Raw genomic sequence first — 26,796 nt, 5'->3', positions numbered from 1 at the left:
TTTTTAAATAACTGTAGAAATATTCATTGATCCTAGGTAGACTGAACCAATATATTAAAGATGACAATACTATCTAAATTAATTTAATATTAGTATCGGTACGGTACACATTAAGTACGATACCAAGCAAACTACCAAAATGTTCCTCTATAGAGCTACAAAAAATAATAATGAAATTCATTTGAAGGCATAAGAAGTCAAAAATCTCAAGGAAATTTCCTTTAAAAGGAGAAAGGAGGGGGCCTCAATCTACAATACAAAGCAATACTCATCTAAATGTTTTGATACTGGTTTAAAAATAAGAGTAGTTGACCCATGGAACAGATTAGGGACAAAACATATAGAAACAAAGAAGATGGTATCTCAGAAATAAACCTCAAAAGCCCAGTTAGTTTTTACCCACTAACAATTCTAAGAATACTGGAAAGCCTGCAAGGAATTAGGTATAGCTCAACATCTCATACCACATGCCAAGAAAAGTTCCAAATGGATACACTTAGAGATAAAAAGTTACATCACAAATTAGAAGAAGAAAAACATGATTTTCCCAACCATGGGGAGAAAAAAGAATTCATGACTAAACAAGTGATAGTACCACACAAGACATAACGGGCAACTCTGAATACACGAAAAAGTAAAATGGGCAGTTTTGATGACATAAAATGAAAAGGGTTTTGCATAAACATGCTATTCAGGGGCAGCTAGGTGGAGAAGTGGATAGAGCACTGACCCTGGATTAAGGAGAACCTGAGTTCAAATCCAGCTTCAGACACTTGACACTTACTAGCTGTGTGACCCTGGGCAAGTCACTTAACCCCAACTGCCTCACCCCCCCCCCAATGCTGTTCAGTTGAGCCTGACTTTTTGCGACCCCATTTGTAGTTTTCTTAGCAGAGATAATGCTATTTCCTTCTCCAGCTCATTTTACAGATGAGGAAACTGAGGCAAAAAGGGTAAAGTGACTTGCCCAGGGTTATGCATCTCATAAGGGTTTAAAGGACAGATCTGAAGTCAAGAAGATGAGTGTTTCTGACTGCAGGCCCAGCATTCTATCCAACGGGCCACCTAATTGCCCATACAAACATCTTCTAAAGTAGTTAAATTAGAAGAGAAACAGGTTAACAGAGGAAAAAAATCTTTGCAGCAAGCTTTTCTGATAAAGATCTCATTTTCAAGACATATGAGAAACTGATTCCAAATTTTAAGAACAAGAGCCATTCTCCAATCAATAAATGGCCAAAAGATATGACAGGCAGTTTTCAAAGGAAGAAATCAAAACTATTGACAGTTAAGGTTCTAGTCACCATTTACTAGATTGGCAAAATTAACAAAAAAGGGGAAGTGACAAATGAAAGAGCCAGGGAAAAATAAGACATCAATGCAACGATGGCATTGTTGTGAACCGGCCATTCAGTCTGGAAAGTGATTCAGAACCATGCTCAGTCACTAAATCATGCATATCATCAGGCCAATATCCTAAGGAGATGAAAGCAAAAGAAAAAGGATCCATATGTACAAAATTATTTATAGCAATTCTTTTTGTACTGGCAAAAAGTTGGAAACTAAGGGAGAACACATCAATTGAGAAACACTTGAGCAATTTATTATCTGTGAATATAATGGACGATTTATTATTGTAGTGTAAGAAAGGATGAATAGGATGATTTCAGAGAACTTAGATTTGCATGAACTGATACAGAAATTAGTAAACAGAACCAGGACTCTAATTTACATACCAATATGCAACATTGTTCAACAACACTGTAAAGAAAACAAATTTGAAAAACTTTTAATAATTCAATATCTCATAATAGTATGGCAGAAGCTCTGAGTGCTAGAAAGCAAAGTCAACAGAGTAGAGGCTCTCATAGGCCCAACTAAGGTGGTAAGGCCTAAGTATAGGTCTATAAATATCTATCTATGTCTGCTATAAAAGAACCATCCTAAGTTTAAAGCAGCTCTTTTCCAGAGAGGTGCCTGCAAGGAGATACATTTTTCTTTAGCCATAGCAACTCATGAAAACCATCTCTTAAGGCATAGATGAAGATGAATACTGTATCAATGGAAAGAGCATCAATGAAGCTCTTAAATCATTGAAGCATAAAAGGGTGGTGTATGGATATTTCATAATGAGTATCATATTATGATAAAATTTTTATATTAATGTGAGGGCCAAAATTTGATATACAGAGTATTATTTGGGTAACATATTACTTTTCATATTTGGTCTTCCAAATAATAGAAAAAGAATTACACCTATCAGTTATTTAAAAAAAACCAACAACAACAACAACATTTTGAGACCTCAGTATAATGTGATCCTCAAGGATTATACCATTGGACCACTCCAGAGTGGTGTTATAATGAGATTCTAAGGCCCTTCCCTGATGTACAATGTCTGGAAGACCTACTATGCAGCACGCTGCCTTTAAGGTCTCTCTGAAGCCGCTGAAGCTTATCTCCTACATGAGAGGCAGTTTGGGGTTTTCCCAAAACAGCATTTAACACAAGAAGTGTGGTGGATCTGCTCCCCTTGTTAGAGAGGTAGGAGAGTCTCTAGGGACAGGATGGACCAAATACTGTCACATGTGGTCGCTCTATCGATTGTTTTTGCTTAACTGCTCTTCTTTGTCACGAGAAAGAGTTCAATTCGAGAGAGTGGAGAATGAAGAGTGCAGCCTGTATTGAACAATGACTGATTTAAAAGCAAAAAAGCATCACAACAGTTTTTTTTTTATTCTTTTAAAAAGTAAGCTAGATTTAGGAGGGGCAGAGCCTAGATGGCGGAGGAAAGACACTAAACGCACAGAGCTCCTGATACAATCACCCCAAAAATAGCAATAAAAGAACCCTTGGAGCAGAAAAACACACAAAAACATGGGCTGAGAGTTTTCTCCAGCTATAGATAGATTTCAGGGGGCCGTGCTGGGCCATGAATAAAGCCTAACCCCGCAATCGGGCCGACACACCAGACATCAGCCCAAGGAATTTGACCCAGTGCCTCTGAATCGGCTGCAGCACCGGCGTCTTCTGGAACCAAGCACAGTTGGGCTGAACAGCTAGCTGGGGGGTTGGGGGGGGGGGTAAGTGCAGAGGTACCAGTGAACTGGGAGGAAGGATTTAACTGTCCCACCCCAGCGCGCAAGCAGGAAGAAATCCTGAGTGGTGGGAGACCCAGGTGGGAGAGGGAAGCAGGGGAGCAGGCTCATCAAAGCTAAAAACCATACCACAGAAAGCTTTGCTGGTTGGTTGTTTAGTAAGTAAGCTTGAGGTTATCTCCGGACCTGAGAACAGGCCAGGTGAGATTAAAACCTGCCCCCTTCCCCCCAAACCAAAATACCTGGGACCCTCTGAAACTGGGAACAGGAGCAGAGCCAAGAAGCAGGTCCCCCCACCCCCTAACCTCCCAGTGGAGAGTTTAAAATCAAATGAAAGCGAGGCCAGGCAGGCTGAGAAGAAGCCCGACCATCGCCCGGGCCATGCTGTAGCTCGAACAATGTGTCCTGGAAGCAGCGCCACACTTTAAGAAGGAGTTAAAAGCCAAGAAATAGTAAGCCAGGATGAGCAGGCAGAGAAAGCAGAAGACCATCGAAAACTTCTCTGGGGGTAAGGTGGACCACAATACAACCTCAGAAGAAGAAGATAATAACAGGGTCAAAGCTCCAACATCCAAAGCTTCCAAGAAAAATATGAACTGGTCTCAGGCCATGGAAGCTCTCAAAAGGGACTTTGAAGAGAAAGTAGGAGAAATAGAAAGAAGATGTAGAGAAAGGGAGGAAAGAATGGAAAGAGAAATGAGAGCAATGCAGGAGAGTCATGAGAAAAAAGTCAACAGCTTGAAAAGCCAAATGGAAAAGGAGATTAAAAAACTGTCTGATGAAAATAACTGCCTAAGAATTAGGAAGGAACAAATGGAAGCTAGTGACCTCATGAGAAACCAAGACACAGTAAAGCAACTCGAATTGAATGAAAAAATAGAGGGCAATGTGAAATATCTCCATGGAAAAACAGCTGACCTTTTTCCCTTTTCCTCTTTGACAATTCCTTACTCTGAAGTTTTGGGTTTTTTTGACTGTTTTCTCTCACAACTAGCTAATATGGGGATTTTTCCATGACTACTCATGTATAACTTATTTTTAATTGCTTGAGTTCTTGTGGGTGGGGGGTAGGAATGGAGGGAGGAAGAGAAGTTGGAACACAAAGTTTTTAAAAATTGATGTTAAAATTTGTTTTTATATATATTTTGGAAAATAAAATTCTATTTAAAAAAAAAAAAGATGAGAAGGAGGAGTTCAGAGAAACCTGGAAGGACTTACATAAACTGATGCTGAGTGAGATGAGCAGAACCAGGAGAACATTGTACACAGTAACAACAACATTGTTTGATGAACAATGGGGATAGACTTGGCTCTTCTCAGCAGTGCAATGATCCAAAACAGTTTCAAAGAACTCATGACTGAAAATGTTCTCAACATCCAAAAAAAAAAAAAAAAAGAACTGTGAATTATGAATGCACATTGAACCATACTGTTTCTACTTTTGGACTGTTGTTTTTTCCTTGTGGTCTGATTCTTCTTTCACAAGATGACTAATGTAGAAATATGTTTAAGGTAATTGTACATATACAACCTATATCAGCCTGCTTTCCATCTTGGGGAGGAGGGAGGGAAGGGAGGGTGGGAGAAAAAAATGTGGAACTAAAAATCCTATGAAAACAAATGTTGAAAACTATACTTATATGTAACTGAAAATAATAAAATACTTAAAAAAAAAGTAAGCTAGATTCAAAAGCACTTAGTCCAGTCTTGATTGTAATGATACCTTGATTCTATTTCATGGAGAAAGGAGTCAAGAACAACTTAAAGTTATATATAATGTGATCAATAATGTTGCAGAGGATAACGTTTAGCTTACTTTGTATATGGACAACACTGAAAACTCTAAAAAAGTCCTAGCAGACCATCAGCCCAAGGCCAACCCTACAATCTTCTATAACTAGATTTTGACTGGGCTTCAGCAACTGAAAGTTGCCAAAATGTCCCAATCAGACCCAAATTATACCCTAAGAAAATTACTGATTATTCTTGAAAACACAAACGAAAAAATCATTAAGAAGTTAATTTACTAAAAATCAGAAGACAACAAAGTATTCTAAATGAGATGAGTAACAAACATTTCAAGTAACAACATTAATTTGATGTAAAAAGGCCAATTATAGTTTGATTGCAAATTAGGTTATCGAAATCCTTCATGAACACTGCTGAGAATATCGTTCTTTTCCAATCTGTTGCTTCTAAGTGAACATGGGTGAGTTTCAGTGGCATTACCTCACTACAGTGAGAAACAATGAGAGGAATACAAGGAAACGCAAACAGCAGGAGCGCTGGGTTGGCTTTGGATCACAGCCACACACTACACCTGTTTAAAAAGACAGCAACTCCACGGCTTTTCATTCCTTTTACTCAAAAGCAATCAGGAGAGCTGAGCTGACAGAGAAAATATTACACAAACCACTGACCCCTCTGCAGGCCGGCAGGAGCTGCTTCCCCGAAGCTTTGATTTTCCAAAGCCTAAGCCTGAGGGGAGAGACAGTTGGCTTTCTTCTTGTCTATATCTCCCTAAGGCAAGGTACATTTAGACACAGCCTAGAGATATACCAACTGCAGAATAAAGGGAAATAAATAAATAAACAAAAGGGAGAGAACACTGCAAAACCACCTAGGCAAACAGCCCCCAGCAGTTAGGACGGGGATGAATCCCTGGTGAAAGCATCACAGCTTTACAGGTTTTGCTTAGTCTCATTACTTGGATGCTTTGCTGAGCCAAACAGTTTGCACCATGGACCCTATTTGGGCTTTTTTTTTTTCTCTTTTGTGCCATTGGCTTTTGGGTTAGAAATGAAGCCAGTTGGATTGCTGTCTATCTGTGTATACAGACAGGTGTGGCTGGAAAAGCAGCATTTATTTCATTGGTCTTCCTTTCTACACTGCAAACATCTGGGCACTGCCTTTTGGTTTTACACAATTCTGAGCAGAGACTGACAGCGGCCTGGGCTCAGAGTAAACTTATTACATAGCTAGATGTGCACGGTATAGGTCATGGTGCTGGCTGCTATCAGAGGCTCACATATCTTCCAGAGTTGTCCCATTACAACTATTGTCTCTCAACTGAGTCCATGTCTATGGCTTTTGCTTCATGGTCTAATTCAACAAACATTTATGAAATGCCTACTTTGTGCAAGACAATGGACAAGTGCTGGGGATAGGATGTAACAGAGTGCTTTTGGCACACCACTAAATGCATTTCAGGAGTCGAAGGGCAACTAGTCAAAACAGAATCTTTCAGACCAATTCCATCATGAGAATGAACATCAGGACTCCAAGGGGAAAATGCAGCTCAGCAGAGAGCAATACTGAGATCTGATAGTTGGGAGGGCAGATGCTGCAGAGTGGGAGCCCCCGGACCCCCATCATACTGGAGCTGCCAGGCATTTAATACACATCTCTAATTTTTACGGCCATTCTCAATTCCTGATTTTTAAAAACATGAAACTGGTCATAACTCCTATGTGAGCCATGTTTATTCTCCATTTTAGAGGAGGACCACAATGGAAGGGAGTAACAAATGGCTGGGATTTGGCACAGGGAGAGAAAGACATAAGTCTGACCCCTCTGTCATAAATAGCTACGGCTTTTATTCCTAGTTTGGGGGCTATAGATATAGAACAGATGATAAAATCTTATGGTTCTGATCTTTTTATTAAGAACCTTCCTAAGTTATAATCCTCAATAGCAAAGAAAGATTAACCACCATAACCAACAATTCCCCCACTGAGTCATAAGTAAACCAATTTAGATGGTCTAAGTTAAGCTTTTGAATTATCTTGGAAATGACGGTAGAGGGGGAACATTGCCTGTGGTATCAGTCTCTGTACCATCTGAATCTGTTTATCCAAAGCCGAGGCAGTTCAATGACTTGTCCGGGGTCACACAGTTAGTCCATGTGTCTGAGGCTGAATGTGAACATAGGAAGATGAGTCTTCCTGACTCCAGGGCCAGCCCTCTATCCCCTGGGCCACCTAGCTGCCCTGTGACCCTGCACAAGTCACTTAATCTCTCTCAGCCTCAGTTTCCTTAAGTGTAGAGTGGGGATCCTAACAATGCCCATCTCACAGAGCTGTGAGGGTCAAGTGAGGTAACATTTGTAACAGACTGTGCACGCAGCTGGACACAGCAGGCACTTGGCTGGTTTCCTTCTTCTACACTCCTCTTCTGACACCCTTCCCACCTTTGCAAAGTGGGCACATAGAATTTTTTCTCAACTCCTTCCCTGGAGTCAGGAATACTCATCTTCCCGAGTTCAAATCCGGCCTCAGACACTTACTAGCTGTGTGACCCTGGGCAAGTCACTTAGCCCTGTTAGTCTTGGTTCCTCATCTGTAAAATGAGCTGGAGAAGGGGCAGGTAGGTGGCGCAGTGGATAGAGCACCAGCCCTGGATTCAGGAGGACCTGAGTTCAAATTCGGTCTCAGACATTTGACATTTACTAGCTGTGTGACCCTGGGCAAGTCACTTAACCCCAATTGCCTCACCAAAAAAGGAAAAAAAATGAGCTGGAGAAGAAATGGCAAACCATGCCAGTATCTCTGCCAAGAGAACCCAGATGGGGTCACAAAGAATGAGTTGAAAAAGGAGATAAGAGGAATCAGAGGAGAAAACATTTTCAACTGGTGGGAAAGAGGAAGATTCAAAGGACGCTTCTGCTTGATGTGGCACCAGAGGCAGACCATGATGGAAGGGAAGGATTTCGACATGTTGAGACGATGGGAATTAGGGGAAAGTCATCTCAGGTATGGAGCTGATATAACCACAGTCACAGGGCAATACAAAAACAGAGTGGAGAGTGGCTTAGTTTGGCTACTCTGGAGGGTGGTCAATGAAGCGGCACAAGTTTCAGCCCTGGCCAGCAGGCAAGGAGGAGCTTTGGAGATACCAATGGGGACGAGAATCAAGATTATTCTCGCAGCGGCACAAAGGATGAATTAGGGTGGAGTGAAACTGGAGGAAGGAAGACTTAAGGTGAGTGTTGTTGCCCAGTTGTTTCAGTCTGTCTGACTTTTTGTGACCCCATTTGGGGTTTTGTTGGCAAAGATCTTGGAGAGGTTTGTCATTTCCTTCTCCAGCTCATTTTATAGATGAGGAAACTAAGGCAAAAGGGTTAGATGACTTGCCCAGGGTCACAGAGCTAGTAAGTGATGAAGACTGAACTCTGGAAGATAAGTGTTTCTGACTCTATCCAATACACCCACCTAGCTGTCCCAGACTTCTTAGGGACAATTACCACACAAGAAATAATGAGGGGGGGCGGCTAGGTGGCGCAGTGGATAAAGCACCGGCCCTGGATTCAGGAGTTCCTGAGTTCAAATCCGGCCTCAGACACTTGACACTTACTGGCTGTGTGACCCTGGGCAAGTCACTTAACCCCCATTGCCCCGCAAAACAAACAAACAACAACAAGAAATATTGAGGGTCTGAATTAGGAGAGCTGAAGTCAGAGAACAGAATGATTCAAAAAGAGGTAGTTCCTGACCTTAAGGAACCTAATTTTAACAGAATAAAGGAAGGATGAGCCTAGGGAAGGGAGATGCAAGGAAGGACAAGAGAATTATCTATCCCAACAGTAGGGGTGTGGAAGGAGAAGAATCAGGTATACTGGTCTAGGTCTCAGATCCAGTTTAGAGGATCCTGATATAGGTGAGGGGGAAGGACCAATGGTGGTCTTAGATTTTTATTTTATCTTTGTAGACCAAGGCTTTTTAGGCTTGTTGTCATATTTTAATAGCATTGGGGGGGGGGATTTTATTCAGATGCATCATCTTAACCCTTAAAGGCAGAACTCACTAACAAAGTGGACAATACATATGCTTATACTTGTAAATTTTAAACCCTTGAGTAAGAATAAAATATTGGCATCCTGATGAAGCATTATTTTTGAGGGATATAAATAAGACCTAAATAGCTGGCATGTTTTTGGTTTTTTTCCCTTCAAGTGGGACAAGAAGAACCCTTGTAACAGAAAACAGAAGGTGTGGGGTTTTCTCCCCTCTACCTCTCAAAAAAAAAGAAAATAAGGTGGTTATAACAAGACATTGCATTTCGAATTTCACTTTGTCACTTAAAACATACTACCATGTAATTATAAATCTGTGATGTAAAATGATATAGCCTTCACTACAATATTAGAAGAACAGGGCAAAAATAAAAAACAAAAAACCAACCCCAGAACAAAAGGCAAAAGTAGTATTACATTACAGGTGTGCATGGTTATAGCCTGGTGCATTTTAAAACTCTTAGAAGAAATCTACATTTAAGATAACTAATGTTTCTTTTCTTTTGTACTTTCATTTGGCTAAAACTAAAATCAGAGTAGCAAAATACAAGGAAAAACATAGATAAATATGATTCTGAGAAGGGGGCAATAGGTTTCACCAGACTAGAAAGCATTTCATCAGCATTAAGAAACGAAAATTTCACAGCATTCTAAACACTTTCAAACCCCTACTCTCTTTAAAAAATAACAAAAACAAACTGAAATTATATATGTACTTTTGATACATGGAGGTGGTATTATCATAAAAAATACTTTCTATTGATGGTTGTGAATCAACTTAGTAATACTACCAAAAAGCAGAGTTTATACATGTTCTCTTCCTTCTTCTTCACCTCTTTGAGCTGACTACAGGAACTCCATAAGCAGTAAACTGTTATATGCCGTTTATTGGCTAGTTTTTACTAGACAATTTGGTATTTTGTTATATTGGCCTATGGTGCCAGCAGGTATATATGCTCTAGTTTATTAATTGTATCCTCTCTGTAGATCCCCTCGATGCCCCAAACAGAATGGACTCAAGGACTGTTGAGTCCAGTCACCAAGCATGGCAGTCACAATGCTAGGCACTGAGGAGACAAAGAAAGGTAAAAACCACCCTGTGCTCCAGGAGCCCACACACAGTCTTATGGAGGAAACAACATGCCAACAGCCAGGACGACCCAGAGGGAATCTCAGAGCAGAGACACCAGTATGAAGGGAAATGGGGAAGGGCTTCGTGCAGGAGGGGAGACTGTGGCTGACACTTGAAGGAAGCAGGGAGAGGCAGAAAAGGGAGATGAGGGTGAGTGTGCCGGGCACAGGAGAAAACTAAGTGAAAATGTCTGCAGCCGAGAGATGGTCCGTGGTCCGTGGTCCGTGGTCCATGGTCGTGACATGCCAAGGCCAGTAAGGAGGCCGGTGTCGCTGGGCCACAGAGGAGCTGGGAATAAAGCACAAGAAAACTTTGAAGGTAAAAGGGGACCAGGTTATAAAACAAAGGATTTTACATCTGATCCTGGAGGCAATAGGAGGTCACTTAGATTCGAAGGAGAGGGACGTGGAGAGGAAGAAGGTCTGACGGCACTTTGGGAAAGTCAGTCTGACAGCTGGGAGAACGGGCTGGAGTGGGAAGAGACTTGAGGCAGGGGAACCGAGCAGCAGATTGGGCGAGGGCCAGAACCAGAGAGCATCCATACGAAATGTTCTCTCAGGAGAACCCATGTAACTTGGGAACTGACCAGATGTGAGAGAGGATGAGGAGGGGAGGCTGACAACCAGTCTGAATGTGAATGGGTGAGAAGATGAGGAGTCTGGAAGAGGGGGGGTCATCTGGGCAAGGAGAATGAGTTCGGTTGTAGACATGCTGAGATGTCTAACAGCCACAAGTGAGACTGGAGGTCAGGAGAGAGGGTAGGGCTGGATGAACAGATCTGAGATTCATCTGCCCAGAGGACAGATTTGTATCTAGAGAAGCTGAAGAGATCACCAAGGAAAACAGCACAGAGTAAGAAGAGAAGGTTGTCCAAGACAGAGCCTTGGGGGACATCCACCATTCGCAGGCAGGACCTGGCTGAAGATCCAGCCAGGGAGAGCAAGAAGGAAAGGTCAGACACGCAAGAAGAGAACCACGAGAGAAAAGTATCACAAAAAGCGAGAGAGCTCCGAGGAGAAGTGGGTGATCGACATTGTTCAAGTCTTCAGAGTGGCCAAGAAGGATGAGGATTGAGAAAAGGCTGTTAGACTTCAGCAATTAAGAGATGGTTGAACACCACACACCAAAAAACAAGTCAATGTAAAAAAATTGTAATGATCAAGCAGGACGTGAATGGAGATATTAGATCTGAAATTTGTGAAGGTGGGAGGTCTTCAGATGTTACACATTGCACAGATTTTCAGATTTTTTTCAATGTATTAATCAGTTGTGTTGATTTTTTTCTTTCTAAAATAGTATTTCTTTGCTAGGAGGGGATATAACTATGACGCTTCAGCTCATTTGGGAGCTTAGGAGCCAGACTGCAGAGAGAGAGGAAAGGAAATGAAGACACTGCTTGTAGATGCCTTTTTCAAGGAGTTAGGAAGGAGATGCACAGGATGAGAGCTAGTGGAGTTGGATGCAGTAACTGAGAACTTTTGAGGGTGGGGGAGACATGAGTATGTTATACTTTTTTGGTACTCCCATTGTAACCACCTGTAATAACAGGCCTCAATAAATAAATAATTCTTGATTGCTTCTGTCCCTGCTCTTCTAAAACAACTAAGGCCAACTTGTTAGGATCTAGTACTTAGTAACACCAAATACTACATTTAAGAGTTTAGGGGGCAGCTAGGTAGTGCAGTGGATAGAGCACCGGTCCTGGATTCAGGAGGGCCTGAGTTCAAATCCAGCCTCAGACACTTGACACTTACTACCTGTGTGACCCTGGGCAAGTCACTTAACCCCAATTGCCTCACCAAAAAAAAAACCCCAACAACAACAACAACAAACCAAAAAAAAAAAAAAACCAAACAAAAAAAGTTTAAGATGGAAACATTTTCACAACATGAAATATTTTGAGATACTCGGATGGTTCTGATCTCATCAAAGTGGTTACATCTTTCCTTAGTAAATACTGGTCTGCCTCCATCTCTTCTCATATTGCATGATTATGGTCCACAACCCTCTGGAGAAGAAATTGAGACAACCTTTCATAGACAATCCATTCGAAATGCAACCCTCAGATTATCCCTCTGTGGTAGCTCATTCTCCCCCATTCATTTACACCATGGGACAGAGGATGGAAAGGCCCGCAGAAGCCTGAGAAAAAATGAGCCACTTAAGAACCATGGCATGACTCATATAAAATATTCTGCAGGGGCAGCTAGGTGGCACAGTGGATAGAGCACCAGCCCTGGAGTCAGGAGTACCTGAGTTCAAATCCGGCCTCAGACATTTGACACTTACTATCTGTGTGACCCTGGGCAAGTCACTTAACCCCAATTGCCTCACTAAAAAAAATAAAAATAAAAAATTCTGCAAACATTAAAGCAGTACATAAATGCTGGTGATTATTATCATTATTACTAACCAAGGCAGATTCTGTTTCTGAGGGCCCAGTAACAAAATGCCAAACGTGAAGCATGGCAGATGAACTTAATATAGTGAGGAAAGGTAAAAACCCAGCCATAAAAAAGCCACGCCCAAAAGCCCACACACAGCCAATGTGAAGAGTAAGGACTGGCTCTAAGAACTACCAACAGCCACTACAAAGGACTGAGGAACAAGAGTACGGTGGGCCAAGTGAATGTAGTGTTTTCCACCAGTGTCAAGTAACAAGTAATCCACACCCTAGAAGACAAAGGGAAAGGGTTAGACAAAAGTTTTTTCTACAATTGAGGTAACCAAGGAAGAAGTCCTCCTCAAAAGAACAGAAGACGAGCTTCCGAAAGAAAACGAAGAGCCAGGCCTAAGCTGTGTCAAGAGGATAGAACAAGGTGAAATGGGGAGAAGGAAGAAGGAACAGCTGGGAGCAAGAAACAGGTGGAGGAAGGAGCTGAAGCTTCAAGACAAACGGAGCTTCTTGCACTCTAAGGAACGATGTTGGACACGCACAGCTGGAGAGGCCGGCCTGTAGTGGTCAGAGGAAGAGGTGAGGAGCAGGGGTCACCGCCTCATTTAAAGGAACCAAGGGTGCTTTCTGCCGCCTTGACGTAAACGGAAGAAATGTCTGCCAACTTCCCAAGGCAGCTACCCTGGACATGAAGGAGAACACACAGGAGTTTCTCAAACCTGATGAAAACTAACCCCTAAATGGTAATTCATGCGGAGACGTATGATATTCTGTGAAGCATCAGACCTACAAAGTGTTGCTAAGGATTATGATACAAATAGTGATTTAATCACTCTTGCTGACTGAAAGTAGGGATGTGGCGTGAAAGGAAGATTTGGGAAATGAGGAATCAGTTAATAAGAAAGGTGATCTGGATTTTTGGACAACATATTAAAATGCAGAAATAATGACTGGTCCTTGGTGCCTAACAGTTTGGTTAAAACACACACACACACAATTGCTTGGAGTCTTAGGAATTTAAACAAGAGGGCTTTTAATCTTCAAGGGGAAGGGGAATAAAAAACTGCCTACATATATCTGGCCAAGCAAGGTACTAGAGAGCAGGGCAGGTACAACATGAGAGAAAAAAAGAGCCGAAGAGAGGGCCAGACCAGAGGTCATATTCAAAGTAAGCCAGCAATAAAAGCTACTGCTTCAGATATCGATATACAAATGAACAAAACGTGAGAGCCTAACACAAGAAGGTGAAAAAGACCTCCTATGTGCTGTGTCCTCCCTAAGGCAGGCACTTTATAAATTCGTGCAGAATCAAATCAATCACAATGAAACAATGCACCAGCGCTCTATGATTACGATGTATGCAGCCAGACTAGACTAGGGTCCTAGTATGGAAAGAACTGGTTTCATGTAAAAGGACTGGCAGAATTGGATTGATTGATATGTGTCAGCAAACACACACATACACACACGTAACATCATAATAAAATTATAAAACTATTCTGCATTAGAGCAAATGAAAATTATCTTTCAAAAGTTACCAACCTTCTATAAAATAAGCATATTTTTCTTTTATATTTAAGTGGATATAGAAGATCATGAAGGGTATGTACGGCCAGAAAAGGAGAGCCTGCTTATCATACAAGAAGGATAAGAAGCACTGAAGAGATAATCTGAGAACTCCATTTGTAACCTGAAGGTAGAAGGAACGAAGCTGGTGGCCAAGGACCCACCATGCTGAGATGGAAGTTTCACCTAAACAAAGATCTCCAAACCAGGAGACAACAGAAGGGAGGGAACTTTCAATACTAATAAGCAGTGACCTTTCTAACAATAATTGAGGGTAAAATGATATGCCCCGTTCTACTTGGTAGTATGGATAATTTCCTCAGTGTAGAAGCATATTAAAAACCTTTTTAGTTCAACTAAAAATATAAAGAAACAAATATTTCCCCAGTCTGAAGTCTTCTCTTCTAGATTTTTCTCCCTAACTCCAAAATCCAAGGCCCTGGAATTAAGGATGGTAACCAAACTGAAAATGAAAAATAGTTCATATCCAATTCCCTGACCTGTTGAAGGGCTTAGTTATGAACCACCTAAGAGCACTTCCCCCTCTCCTCACTTTCTGAAAAGAGCGGCATATTGATCAGAAGGACATCCCTTTGATTGGTTTTGGCAAACAGTGACCAGCTAGGGGACAAAATCAAAGTGGTCAAAGAGGGATGGAATGGGCTTAGGAGAATGATTCTCATGAATATTACCCACATCCCCCCAATCTAGTGACTACTGTTCTATTAAATAAAATAGAATGTTAGCCCCAAACTGAGATTTATTACCCAAGACCCTTTTCCTCATTCAAGATTCCTGTAAATATTACTTCAAACTACTTTGTGCTAGAGAGACGTCTGAGGGCACAGGGGCACTACATCATTTTGGACATTTCTCTAAGATAGAAATACCTAGATTAGAATAATGATAAACTAATAAAAATTGTTGCTGGAAGATAAGCCTATAAGGCAAAGTATAGTATTAATATTTTTTTTTCCTTGAACAAGACCCACAGTATAAATGAAAGAATGTGTTACTCAAAATATATGGCTTTAGAATTTACAGACAACTAAGTTCCCTTTAAAGAAAGGAATCTAAAGGACAATAATTTTTAGAGATAGGAGAGACTGTGGATATCCAGTTATTTTAGAGCACTATTATGCTGCTTTCTCAAGTTTCAAGTCGACCAATAATCTGGAGCTCCTTTAAGAACAGAAAAAATAACTTAGCTTCAAAATTTCCAAGTGGCCTCATGTAATATAACAAAGGACATAACACATAAGGACTTACTTTGCTATGCAAGCATTAAAGCAATTATATAATTTACAATTTGTCACCCATTTGTGGTCTTTTCCAAGATCTTATTTTCCTTGGGCCACCGGCAGCACGGGACCCTGCTGATCATGGCCTTTGGCTTCTGTGATGCCGCCCTCTCCTCATTCTTTCTCCGGCCTCATTTCCTTCTGCTAGTGCTTCAGTTATCACTCTTACGAGGCGGTTCCCTGTCTAAATGCACCAAAGGTACCTTTCCACATCTCTTTCTCTCCAACTCCAGATGCCAACCCGCCATTCCACATGGCCTTGGGTGGGATACCAAACCTTTCCAAGTCTTCATTTCTTCATCACTAAATGACAGGGTAACACTAGATGATCTCTAAGGGTCTAAACCCTATGTCCTATTGGCCATCTCCAACTGAATGATCCACTAATACTCAAACTCAACAAGTTCAAATATGAATTTGTTGCTCTTCCTCTAAACTCTGGCATTTGTTATTGGCACCACCATTTTGTCCATTAAAAAAAAAAAGCAGGGGGCAGCTAGGTGGCGCAGTGGATGGAGCACCGGCCCTGGATTCAGGAGAACCTAAGTTCAAATCCAGCCTCAGACACTTGACACTTACTAGCTGTGTGACCCTGAGCAAGTCACTTAACCCTCATTGCACCACAAAAAACAAACAAAAAAAACAAAAACAAAAAAAGCATATCACTCCCTACTCAAAATCTTATTTGACATTTGAAGTTCTCCACACCCTTCCTGCCCTACTGTACATCATTTCCTTTATGCAATCAATAATCTGGCTAAACTGGTCTTCTCACTGTTCCAGAAACACAACAGTCCATTTCCTATTTCTGAGCCTTTTCATTGGTTGTCCCCACACACACACACACACACCTGGAAAGAACCTTTTCCTCACATTAACGTTTGGAATCCCAAAGTTTCTTTTGAGACTTGGCTCAAGAGGCCCCTTTTAAGTGAAGCTTTTCCCAAACCCCTCACCTCTGACAGTGCCATCCTCCCCCAAATACTTGGTATCTATAGGCTGACTCTTGCCTGATGGAATGTAACTGAGTATCAAGGACCATTTTGCTTTTATCTGTGTTATCTCTGGCTGCTGGCTGCCAATGTAACCATACTGGCTCAAATCATTCCCACTCTTCAAGGCTGAATTAAAATGTTACATCTTTTATGTAATGTTTGTAATTCACTCCCAACTCACAACCCAGCCTGGCCAAAAGTAATCCCCTTCCTTTGATCCTCCATAACGGCTATCTCATAAATTTTCACAGTCTCTAAATCATAGATATTTATTCGGTTTAACAAGTTCTTGTCAGGGGCTTCCTAGGTGCTACGGTGCTACTCTGTGCGTAAGTATAAAGACGGATTTTCTCATCTAACTTACATTTTAGCCCATTGGTTCTCTTCTCTGGCCCTCCAAATACATCCTACATTCCCAGAGGACAAACACATCTTTATATTCTTCTCAGTGCCTTCCACATAGTTGTCCAATAAACCTTCATTAGAAAGCTGAAGTGAATTTTAAGGTATTATTTCTAGAAAGTTGCATATCTGGGAAACGTGACTCAACTATTTCAAATGTTAGTTACACTTCATTCTCTCTCCCAAACAAATACATTCCCTAGACTTCATCACTTGGCTAGCTTCTAGTTACCACAGAAAGAGTTAACTCACAAATCCTAGAGCCTGAAAGGAGAACTGAAAAATCACAATCAATCTCATCACTTTCATGCCATAATATGAATATAATTAATCTTGTTTATTCAGGGGGTTTCACACCTCTCAAATTAAAACACCAACTCCCTAATGACTTCACTTGAGGTAATTAAGAAACAAAATGGATTGAATTTCAATCTCAACTAGTAGAGGAAACAGAAAATTCTACTAGAATGCTTGTTAATTTAGGAAAAAAGCTTTCTTTTGCTTCCATTCAAAAGACTCTCCTGACAAAGCTGTAACAGATTATTCTAAGTGTGATAGATAGTTCCACAAGTCTTATAGTATTTGAGGATTCAAAACCTCTTACCCAAGTATGATGTTAAAAACAATCCAAAATACTTTGAAAATATTTGTAAAAAGAACTCTAGTATGGTTTCCAAATTTGGAATTAATCACAATCACCACCCATACTCATTCAAAGTATAGGTGAACACCTCTTTGGGATGCAAAAAGATTTCAAAACAAAAGCAGAGAAGAGAATTGTTGATAACAATTTGTTCACTCCAAAGACAATCAAATAATAGGGGGGAAAAACAACAGATCCAGGAAGCAAAATCACCAAACCCACAAATCAGCTACCCCAAATGTTCAGATTTGATGTCAAAAGAATACAAAAACAAACAAAGAAACAAAAAAAAAAACCATCCAATACCTGAGTTGTGATTTTGGCAACTCATCAGTCTAAGAGGCACAAACTAAAAACTAGTTTATGAAATTCAAAATTGTTTCTTGGGTAAAACCATAATGCTTTAAATTCAGGAAACATGTTCATTTCTTGCCAATCTCTTCTGTAAATATGTTATTTATCTATTACTTCTAAATATATACAATTAAAATGTCCCTCTTCCAAATTAAAAATATTAAAATAAAAAATCTTGCCAAATAATTTTTCATTAGCTCCCCCTACATTTGTAATTTCATGCTGATGATATCTCCAATAATTCAATTAGTGACAATGTCACTTGTATATTTAAACTTTAATATGAATCCTCAAACACCCCAACCACATTTTGCTCAGGCTTCAGATCTGTGATCATTTTTATAGTTATGTGCTTTTAAGCTCCTCAAAAGAAAGATGTTGCAAAAAACAAAGAAATTTTTATTACACAATGAAATTGTTTTCTCTATTCCTATAAAGTGCAGGGGGGGGGGCAGGGTTAAGACAATCAGAAGGGGAATCCTTTTTATTCAAAATAGCTAACAGAGTAAGTATTGCTTAATTATGTTGTAGTTCCATCCAGAAAAAAAGAACTGTGGATTCTGAATACAGATTGAACCATATGGTTTCTACTTTTTGTTGTTGTTTTTTCTCTTTTTCGAGGTTTTTCCCTTTTGTTCTGATTCTTCTTTTACAACATGACTAATGCAGAAATGTGTTCAAAGTGATTGTACATATATAACCTATATCAGATTGCTTTATGTCTTGGGGAGGGTGGGAGAAGAATTTGGAACTAAAAACCTTATGAAAACAAATGTTGAAAACTATTTTTACATGTAACTGGAAAATAATAAGATACTTTTATGATTAATTTTTTAAAATAAAATAAATTTTTAAATTATACTGTGGTTTAATAGCAATAAACCTTAGCATTCAGAGGACTAATTCTTTTGCCAGGTTTCCCAATCAGAATATTTATGGGTAGCATTCATATCTTTACAGGGAGTTGTTTAACATTTATAATCCTATGAATTATTGGCATATTTCTGATAAGTGAAGAGCAATAATGCCCTGTGGACAATGTTGAACCACTGGTAAAAAGGGAAAGAGCCATTAGGTAAATCCTTTCTATATGAAACCACAATGAATAGATATCACTGAATGTGTATTAGCATGTATTCGTCTTTCTTCCGGCAAAGAAATAAAATCCCTCCATTCAGGATGAATTTGGGAATTTAATTAAAAATGAATAGTGAAAATGAAGTTAAAATTAATAACAGTTTAAATCTAGAAGAATATCAAATAACTTTGAAAAATCTAAAAATCATACCATCAAATAAATATAATCTAACAACATTTGTCAATATTTTAGGTTTCTAAAGTACTTTACAAATGTTATCTTATTTTATTCTTACAACAACCCTTAAAGGGAGATGCTATTATTACCTGTATTTTACAGATAAGGAAGAAACATTCAGAGGTTAAGTAACTTACTCAGGCTCATACAACCAGTAAGTATCTGAGGCTGAATTTATAGTGAATAATAAGTTATTTAACTTCCCATTACAGAAAAAAACCAGCTGATACTTTTAGAAAAGTGATTGCTTTGTATAGCTGAACTGAATGGGTCTTTACACATCTTGACTATCACGGGATTATTCTAAATATGCATAGCCAAAACCAGTAAAACATAAACCACTACTCTAGAGGATGGCTAATATTGCTTATTCTGCTGCACACTTGTAAATAAACAAACCTGCTAATGAATGTATGAGGAGTTCTCCCAGCCAAGAGAGAAAAAACAGCCTTTTCACAGAGAAGAAGAAAACTTTGAAAAGAATATGCTTTGATTTCACACATCTAAAGGGTATCATACTGCTTGCCTTCTCAATAGGTGAGAGAGGTTTGGGAGGGAGGGAGAATTTGGAAATCAAAATTTTAAAATGAATGCTAAAAACCTGATAAATAGACAGACAGACAATACCCTCCACACCCTTCAAATGCTTGACACAACCCGGTTCAGCTATTAGAATCCAGGATCCCCCACTAAATGCCCTGATAGAAGCAAAGCCAGATTCCTCTCCATTAAGGTAAATCCCCCAGGAAGGATCTGGGGTAAGGCATTTTAGTTAAAGGGAAGGCCTGGTTCACTCCTTTTCTGGAAATGAGGGAGGAAAGCAGCAAGAGCCATAGCAGAGAGAAATGGAAATCTCTACAATCAGAGTTCTAGAGCAAGTTCTGGCACCAAATCGTTCTATTTCTCTGGGTACAACACACACATGCTCAATTATGCTCATACATCAAAAAGAAATGTCATGGAGAGGCAGCTAGGTAGCGCACCGGCCCTGGAGTCAGGAGTACCTGAGTTCAAATCCGGCCTCAGACACTTAACACTTACTAGCTGTGTGACCCTGGGCAAGTCACTTAACCCCCACTGCCTAGCAAAAGAAAAAAAGAAATGTCATGGGGTTAATGACATAAACTAGGATGTACATACAAGAAATATGTAGTCTCTTGGCCTGGAACTTTAGTCCCCTAAAACCAAATAAATACATTTTTTAAAGGAAAGGTAAAGACTCATTTTCTCCACTACAATATGAGGTCATCTATATTCATGAAATTTTATTTCTTTTGTATAAACTAAAAGGAAAGTCATGAATAAATAAAACAATTAATTTAAACAAAATGCAAGTATGACTCTGACAGCTGCCCCATAAGTTTATAACATCCTTGACCTGAAATACTACCACTAACAAAACCAAAATCCTACATGAAAAAATAAATTAAATTTGATTTTATTACAAAACCAAAAGTAATAACAGAAAATGACAGCAGGGTGGTATTTGATAAGCTCAATTAGCAGGAGGATCAAGTGAGGTGATGACATGCCATTATGACCTCAGGGGTTAAAGATGTAATTTTCCATCTGGCTGAATCTGGATTTTCAACACAAACACAGAGACCACCTGCTGTACATTAATATGAGTTGTCTTCAGCACTTCCTTAGTATTTTCATTATTGGAGGGTAAACTAATTATATCTTTACTTCTTTAAGTCGTGAAAAATGACCACTTCCCACAATCACAAGTTAAAAATAGAAGTCACTTATGCCAATTCTACACCAAGGTACAATCATATTAGGTATTAAAAAACCGTCTCCAAAAGACATGCCAATTTTTATAATAAGAAAATGTGCCTCTGAACTTGAAAAAACCCAGAATGATTACAGCCACATTCTTTTTGAACAGGCATTCCAGTAAAAACATGGAGGTATAGAATCTTAGCAGGAGAAGGGACCCTTAGTCCACCCTCTTTCTGAAGGCTAAATCCCCTTTCTCCAACATTCCTGACATATCACAGCTTTAAACTGTGAGTACCAGCAGCAGTCAAGACTACTACAGACAGGAATGTTAAGATGAACTACTAGACTCAGGTAAAGAGTTGAGGATTTGCTGGCAACCCCCATGGTTTTTTTTTTGTTTTTTTGTTTTAGTGAGGCAATTGGGGTTAAGTGACTTGCCCAGGGTCACACAGCTAGTAAGTGTTAAGTGTCTGAGGCCGGATTTGAACCCAGGTACTCCTGACTCCAGGGCCGGTGCTCTATCCACTGTGCCACCTAGCCGCCCAACCCCCATGTTTTTAATCAAACCATTCCATCCTAATCCCTGAAATACTGAAAATGTCCTAACAAAAGACTGAAAAAGTTGAAACAGGTTCTCCAAGTTTCCCTTAAGCCACCCAGGATAATATCATACTTTATTTACACCCTTGGACGTGAAGCCAATCTAGGCTACATCTATCATATTGACTCCAACCTGTTTAAACTTTTGACAACTATATGTCACCAGAACAACCCTAGTGATGGGAAACTTTTAATTGTTCAGAATAATTTCAATTTTGGATTACTAATTATTGAGAATTTCTTACTTAAAATGGAAAGAGCAACAAAAACAGAATGCTTTCTAATTTGAATGGGCAAAGGGCTCCAAAGAGGAGATATGAACTCATCACTCCCTGCTTCTCTGTAGAGGTTGAGGACCATGAATGTGAAAAACTGCATAGAATGTCTGACTTCTCCTTTTCTTTCTTCCTCTTTTTAACAATTCTTTATCATTAAGATGGCTCTCTGGGAAAGAGGGCATTAGAGAAGGAACACTGTGGAAAATGTAGGTGATACAAAAACAAGATACCAATAAAAATTATTTCTAAAAACAAAAATACAAGAAATTATACAATAAAACTGGCTAGATCTTAATGAGAAGGAAAAGTCTGAAAAATGAAAAAATTCACCATTCCTGGGAAAAAATGCCATATTAAAAACATTCATGAATGTCACAGCTAAAATCCAGTGCCTCCAAGCCAAAGGGGAGAAAAAATATTATAATTAGCCAGAAAGAAAAAGTTCAAGTAATTACAATCAGGATCACACAACATTTGACAGCAAAAACCATAGAAGAAGAGAAAAATATCCTCGAAGGCAAAAGATAGAGGCTCACAAGCAAGAATAATTTACCCTGAAAAACTGGAGAGGAGCTGGGAATGGGTCTTTAATAGAGCAGAGAACTTTTAATTATTCCTAATAAAGAAATGAGAGCTGAGAAGAAACTTTGAAATACAAATACACAGGAGTAAAGAGAAAACATTGTAAAAGAAAACAACTTTGAATGACTTAAGAAGTATAATCAGTACAATTATCAATCACAGTTCGAGGGTGGTGAATCATGCTTTTCACTTCTTGGTGGAAAAGGAATGAATTAGAGGTGCAAGAAACTTACATTTTCAGACAGAGTTAACGTGTGTATTTGTTTTGCTTTTTATTTTAAGAGAGGATTTTTTTCAGGGAAGGGGAAACTTAGGAGAGTGTGGTGATAGTGATACTAAAAAAGAAAGAAAATAAAGAGGCATCAATAAAACATTAAGAAAATATATACAGGGGCAGCTAGGTGGCACAGTGGATAAAGCACCAGCCCTGGATTCAGGAGTACCTAAGTTCAAACCCGGCCTCAGACACTTAACACTTACTAGCTATGTGACTCTGGGTAAGTCACTTGATCCTCCTTGCCCCACAAAAAACAAACAAAAAACCAAGAAAATATATACAGAACAGAGGCAGAAAAGTTCAGAAGGAGACACAGGCAAGTAAGGCAATGTTGGAAATAACCTGTTCAATCTGAAATATAAAACAGTAAGCTAGGTACTAGTGACACAAATAAGACAGTTTTTGCCTTTAAACCCATGATCCATGCAATAAATAATCCAGACTCTCAACCAAATTAAATTTAGTTGCATCTTTAGACTTAATACAACCTATTTCTATTTTCTTGAATAAAATGAAACATATAATAAAACCCTTTATAAAAGGCCAGATTTACATTCATGACAGACTGATTTATACACTATTAGTTACATGTGTTTTTTTTTTCAGGTAGAATTGTCATTTTTATTATTTTAGCATGGCCTACCCATGAGCAATTGATATTTTTTCCATCTTTTTAAATCTGATTTTATTTGTGTGAAAAGTATTTTTTTTAATGTATGAGGTATTTTATTTTTTCCATTACATGTAAAGATAGTTCTCAACTTTTGTTTATACATGCTTTACAATTTCAGATTTTTCTCCCTCCCACCCCTCCCTCCCCCCTCCCCTAGAAAGCAGGTAATCTGATATAGGTTATATCTATATATCTCTATACATATACATATAGATATAGATATAGATATATACACACACACATATATATACACATAATAACATTAATCCTATTTCTGCATTAATCCTGTTACAAGAGAAAGAATCAGAGCAGTGATGCAAAACCTCAAAATAGAAAGAAAAAAAAAAAACAACAGCACCCAAAACAAAAGAAATAATATGGTTCAATCAGCATCTATACTCCACAGTTCTTTCTTTCTTTTTTTTTTCTTGGATTTGGAGATCCTCTTCTATCATGAGTTCCCTGGAACTCTTCTGTACCATTGCATTGGTGAGAAGAATATAGTCCATCACAGTAGGTCAACACTCAATGTTGATGATACTGTGTACAATGTTCTTCTGGTTCTGCTCATCTCACTCATCATCAGCTCACGTAAGACCCTCCAGGTTTCTCTGAACTCTTCCTGCTCATCATTTCTTACAGCACAATAGTATTCCATTGTATTCATATACCACAACTTGTCCAGCCATTCCCCAATTGATGGGCACCCCCTCAACTTCCAATTCCTTGCTACCACGTAAAGAGCAGCTATAAATATTTTTGTACATGTGGGTCCCTTTCCCCCTTCCATGATTTCTTTGGGCAAAAGACCTAAAAGTGGGATTGCTGGGTCAAAGGGTATGCACAGCTTTATCGCCCTTTGGGCATAATTCCAAATTGCTCTCCAGAATGGTTGGATCAGCTCACAGCTCCACCAACAATGCATTAGTGTTCCAATTTTCCCACAGCCTCTCCAACATTTATTATCTTCCTTTTTTGTCATTTTAGCCAATCTGATAGGTGTCAGGTGGTACCTCAGAGTTGTTTTAATTTGCATCTCTCTAATCATTAGAGATTTAGAGCATTTTTTCATATGGGAATAGATAGCTTTGGTTTCTTCATCAGAAAACTGCCTGTTCATATCCTTTGACCATTTCTCAATTGGGGAATGACTTGGATTCTTATAAATTTGATTTAATTCCCTATATATTTTAGAGATGAGGCCTTTATCAGAAGCACTAGCCTCAAAAATTGTTTCCCAGCTTTCTGCCTCCCTTCCAATTTTGGATGCATTGCTTCTGTTTGTACAAAAATTTTTTAATTTAATATAATCAAAATCATCCATTTTGCATTTTATAATATACTCTATCTCTTGTTTGGTCAAAAACTGTTTTCCTTTCCAAAGATCTGATAGGTACACTATTCCTTTCTCTCCTAATTTACCTATGGTATCACCTCTTATGTCTAAATCATGTATAGTTACATGTGTTTTTAACAATTATCCCCAAACACTTGCTACTAAGTGTCCTAACAGAGTGCTGAATCTGACTTCCCTCAAATCCGCATTAGTGCTGTGACCCTCAGCAAGGCACTGAACCTATAAACTTTAGTTTCCTCAACTGTAAAATGGAGATAACACCACCCACCACCTATCCCCCAGGGTTTTTGTGAGGATTAAATGAAATACTATATTTAAGAGGCCTTTGCTATCCTTAAAATGCCGTACAAATGCGGTAATCATTACTATACTCTAAAGGCTCTTGATGATGGACAAGTTCATGCAGTCAGCACAATGGGCTAATGGTTCTCAGATCTTTTAAATGTAAGCATATCTCTCAGTATTAACAACTAAAGAAATGCTAAACAAGATATATGTTTTGAAATAAATGTAACACTTGAACAGTGAAATCAGTAATACTGGATATACATAATCATCAGCTGTATATATATATATATATATATATACAGGCAATAAGCATTTAGGTTTTTTAGATTCAACCAACAATTCAATACTAATAACTAGAGTTAACAGGCAGCTGCCTACATCCATCTCTCTCTGTCTGGACAATGAGGGTTAAGTAACTTGCCCAGAGTCACACAGCTAGTAAGTGTCAAGTGTCTGAGGCTGGATTTGAACTCAGGTCCTCCTGAATCCAAGGCTGGGGCTTTATCTACTGCACCACCTAGCTGCCCTTTGCAAAATACAGCTCATCCTTACCGACCCTTTCATTTTTAAGTATTGGTGGATTTAAGTTTCCTTTTTATTCAGTAAATCCTTCAGATTATTTCATTTTTACCTCTCACTAAGATGTTCAGAAAATGGGCTGCCTTCCAATGCTTTATAACACAAGTAGATTCATAAGCATGGTTAACATAACTTACTTGACTTTCTGAATCCATACACAGTAGTCTGAGATATAGAGATCATTTAGAATATAAGCTGGGTCATTTTCTTGAAAAATTTTGTGAATATCCAAGAGACACTTCAAAATAGCACTTCTTCCTGGAGGAATATAGAAAACACATCACAACATTATTTCAAAAAAGCTAGAAATATTCCAAAGGATTCATGAAGTAAAATGCTCTCCACATAGAGAAAAAAGAACTGTGGAACCTGAATGCAGACTGAACCATACTGTTTCCACTTTTGTTGTTGTTGGTTTTTTTTTTTTAAGTTTTTCCCTTTTGTTCTGATTCTTCTTTCATAACATGACTAATGCAGAAATATTTAATGTGATTGTACATATGTAACCTATATCAGATTGCTTTCTGTCTTGGGGATGGGAAGGAGAAAAATTTGGAATTAAAAATCTTATAAAAATAAATGTTGGGGGCTGCTAGGTGGCACAGTGGATAAAGCACTGGCCCTGGATTCAGGAGGACCTGAGTTCAAACCCAGCCTCAGACACTTACTAGCTGTGTGACCCTGGGCAAGTCACTTAACCCTCATTGGCCCGCAAAAAAAAAAAAAGTTGAAAACTATCTTTACACGTAACTGGAAAATAATAAATTACTTTTATGATTAAAAAAGGCTAGAGATAATGTCCAATTTTTCTTACACTTAAAATTTAAAACTTTTGGGGAACGAGGTAAGAGGAGAGGGCATAACATAATTTGTGCAGACCAATGTTTTAAGATTTAGAATATCTTAATACTCCTTTATTGTACAAGAACATAGCAATACTATCTGAGCTTTATCAAATGTACTTGTTCTGTCAGGACTTTTAAGAAGTAGAAGGCGGGGCAGCTAGATGGCGCAGTGGATAAAGCACCGGCCCTGGATTCAGGAGTACCTGAGTTCAAATCCGGCCTCAGACACTTAACACTTACTAGCTGTGTGACCCTGGGCAAGTCACTTAACCCCAATTGCCTCACCCAAAAAAAAAAAAAAAAAAAAAAAGAAGTAGAAGGCAAGCACCACCTGCCACATGAAGCCTTACTTTGTATTTAGTCTCTTTATATCTGTCCTATATATACATATATATGTACTTTTTGTTTCCCTCATTAGAATATAAATGTTCTGAGAGCAAAGATGGTTTCAGCCATTTTTGTAGCTCCAATACTTAGCAGAATGTTGGTCAACATAGCAAATGTTTCCTAATGCTTGCTAATTGACTGAAATGACTATTGAAAAACTAAGGAAAAACTCAATCTTTATCTTCAGTAACCTTCATATAGATTACAGAGTTT

At 39.0% G+C, this 26,796-nt stretch overlaps 1 protein-coding gene across 1 annotated transcript in view; it reads right to left on the bottom strand.

Moving 5' to 3' along the window:
• Positions 1-26,796, bottom strand: part of SHQ1 (SHQ1, H/ACA ribonucleoprotein assembly factor) — a 129,515-nt gene that overhangs the window by 22,173 nt on the left and 80,546 nt on the right. Inside the window, exon 10 of the mRNA XM_043975142.1 lies at positions 25,489-25,609. Within this exon, the coding sequence (XP_043831077.1) occupies positions 25,489-25,609 (121 nt within the window). The remainder of the gene's footprint in view (positions 1-25,488; positions 25,610-26,796) is intronic.

This window comes from Dromiciops gliroides, chromosome 1 (genome assembly GCF_019393635.1).
Source record: "Dromiciops gliroides isolate mDroGli1 chromosome 1, mDroGli1.pri, whole genome shotgun sequence".
Lineage (NCBI taxonomy): Eukaryota > Metazoa > Chordata > Mammalia > Microbiotheria > Microbiotheriidae > Dromiciops > Dromiciops gliroides.
Note: the sequence above shows the minus strand (reverse complement) of the source record. Positions and strands in the feature narration are given on the sequence as shown.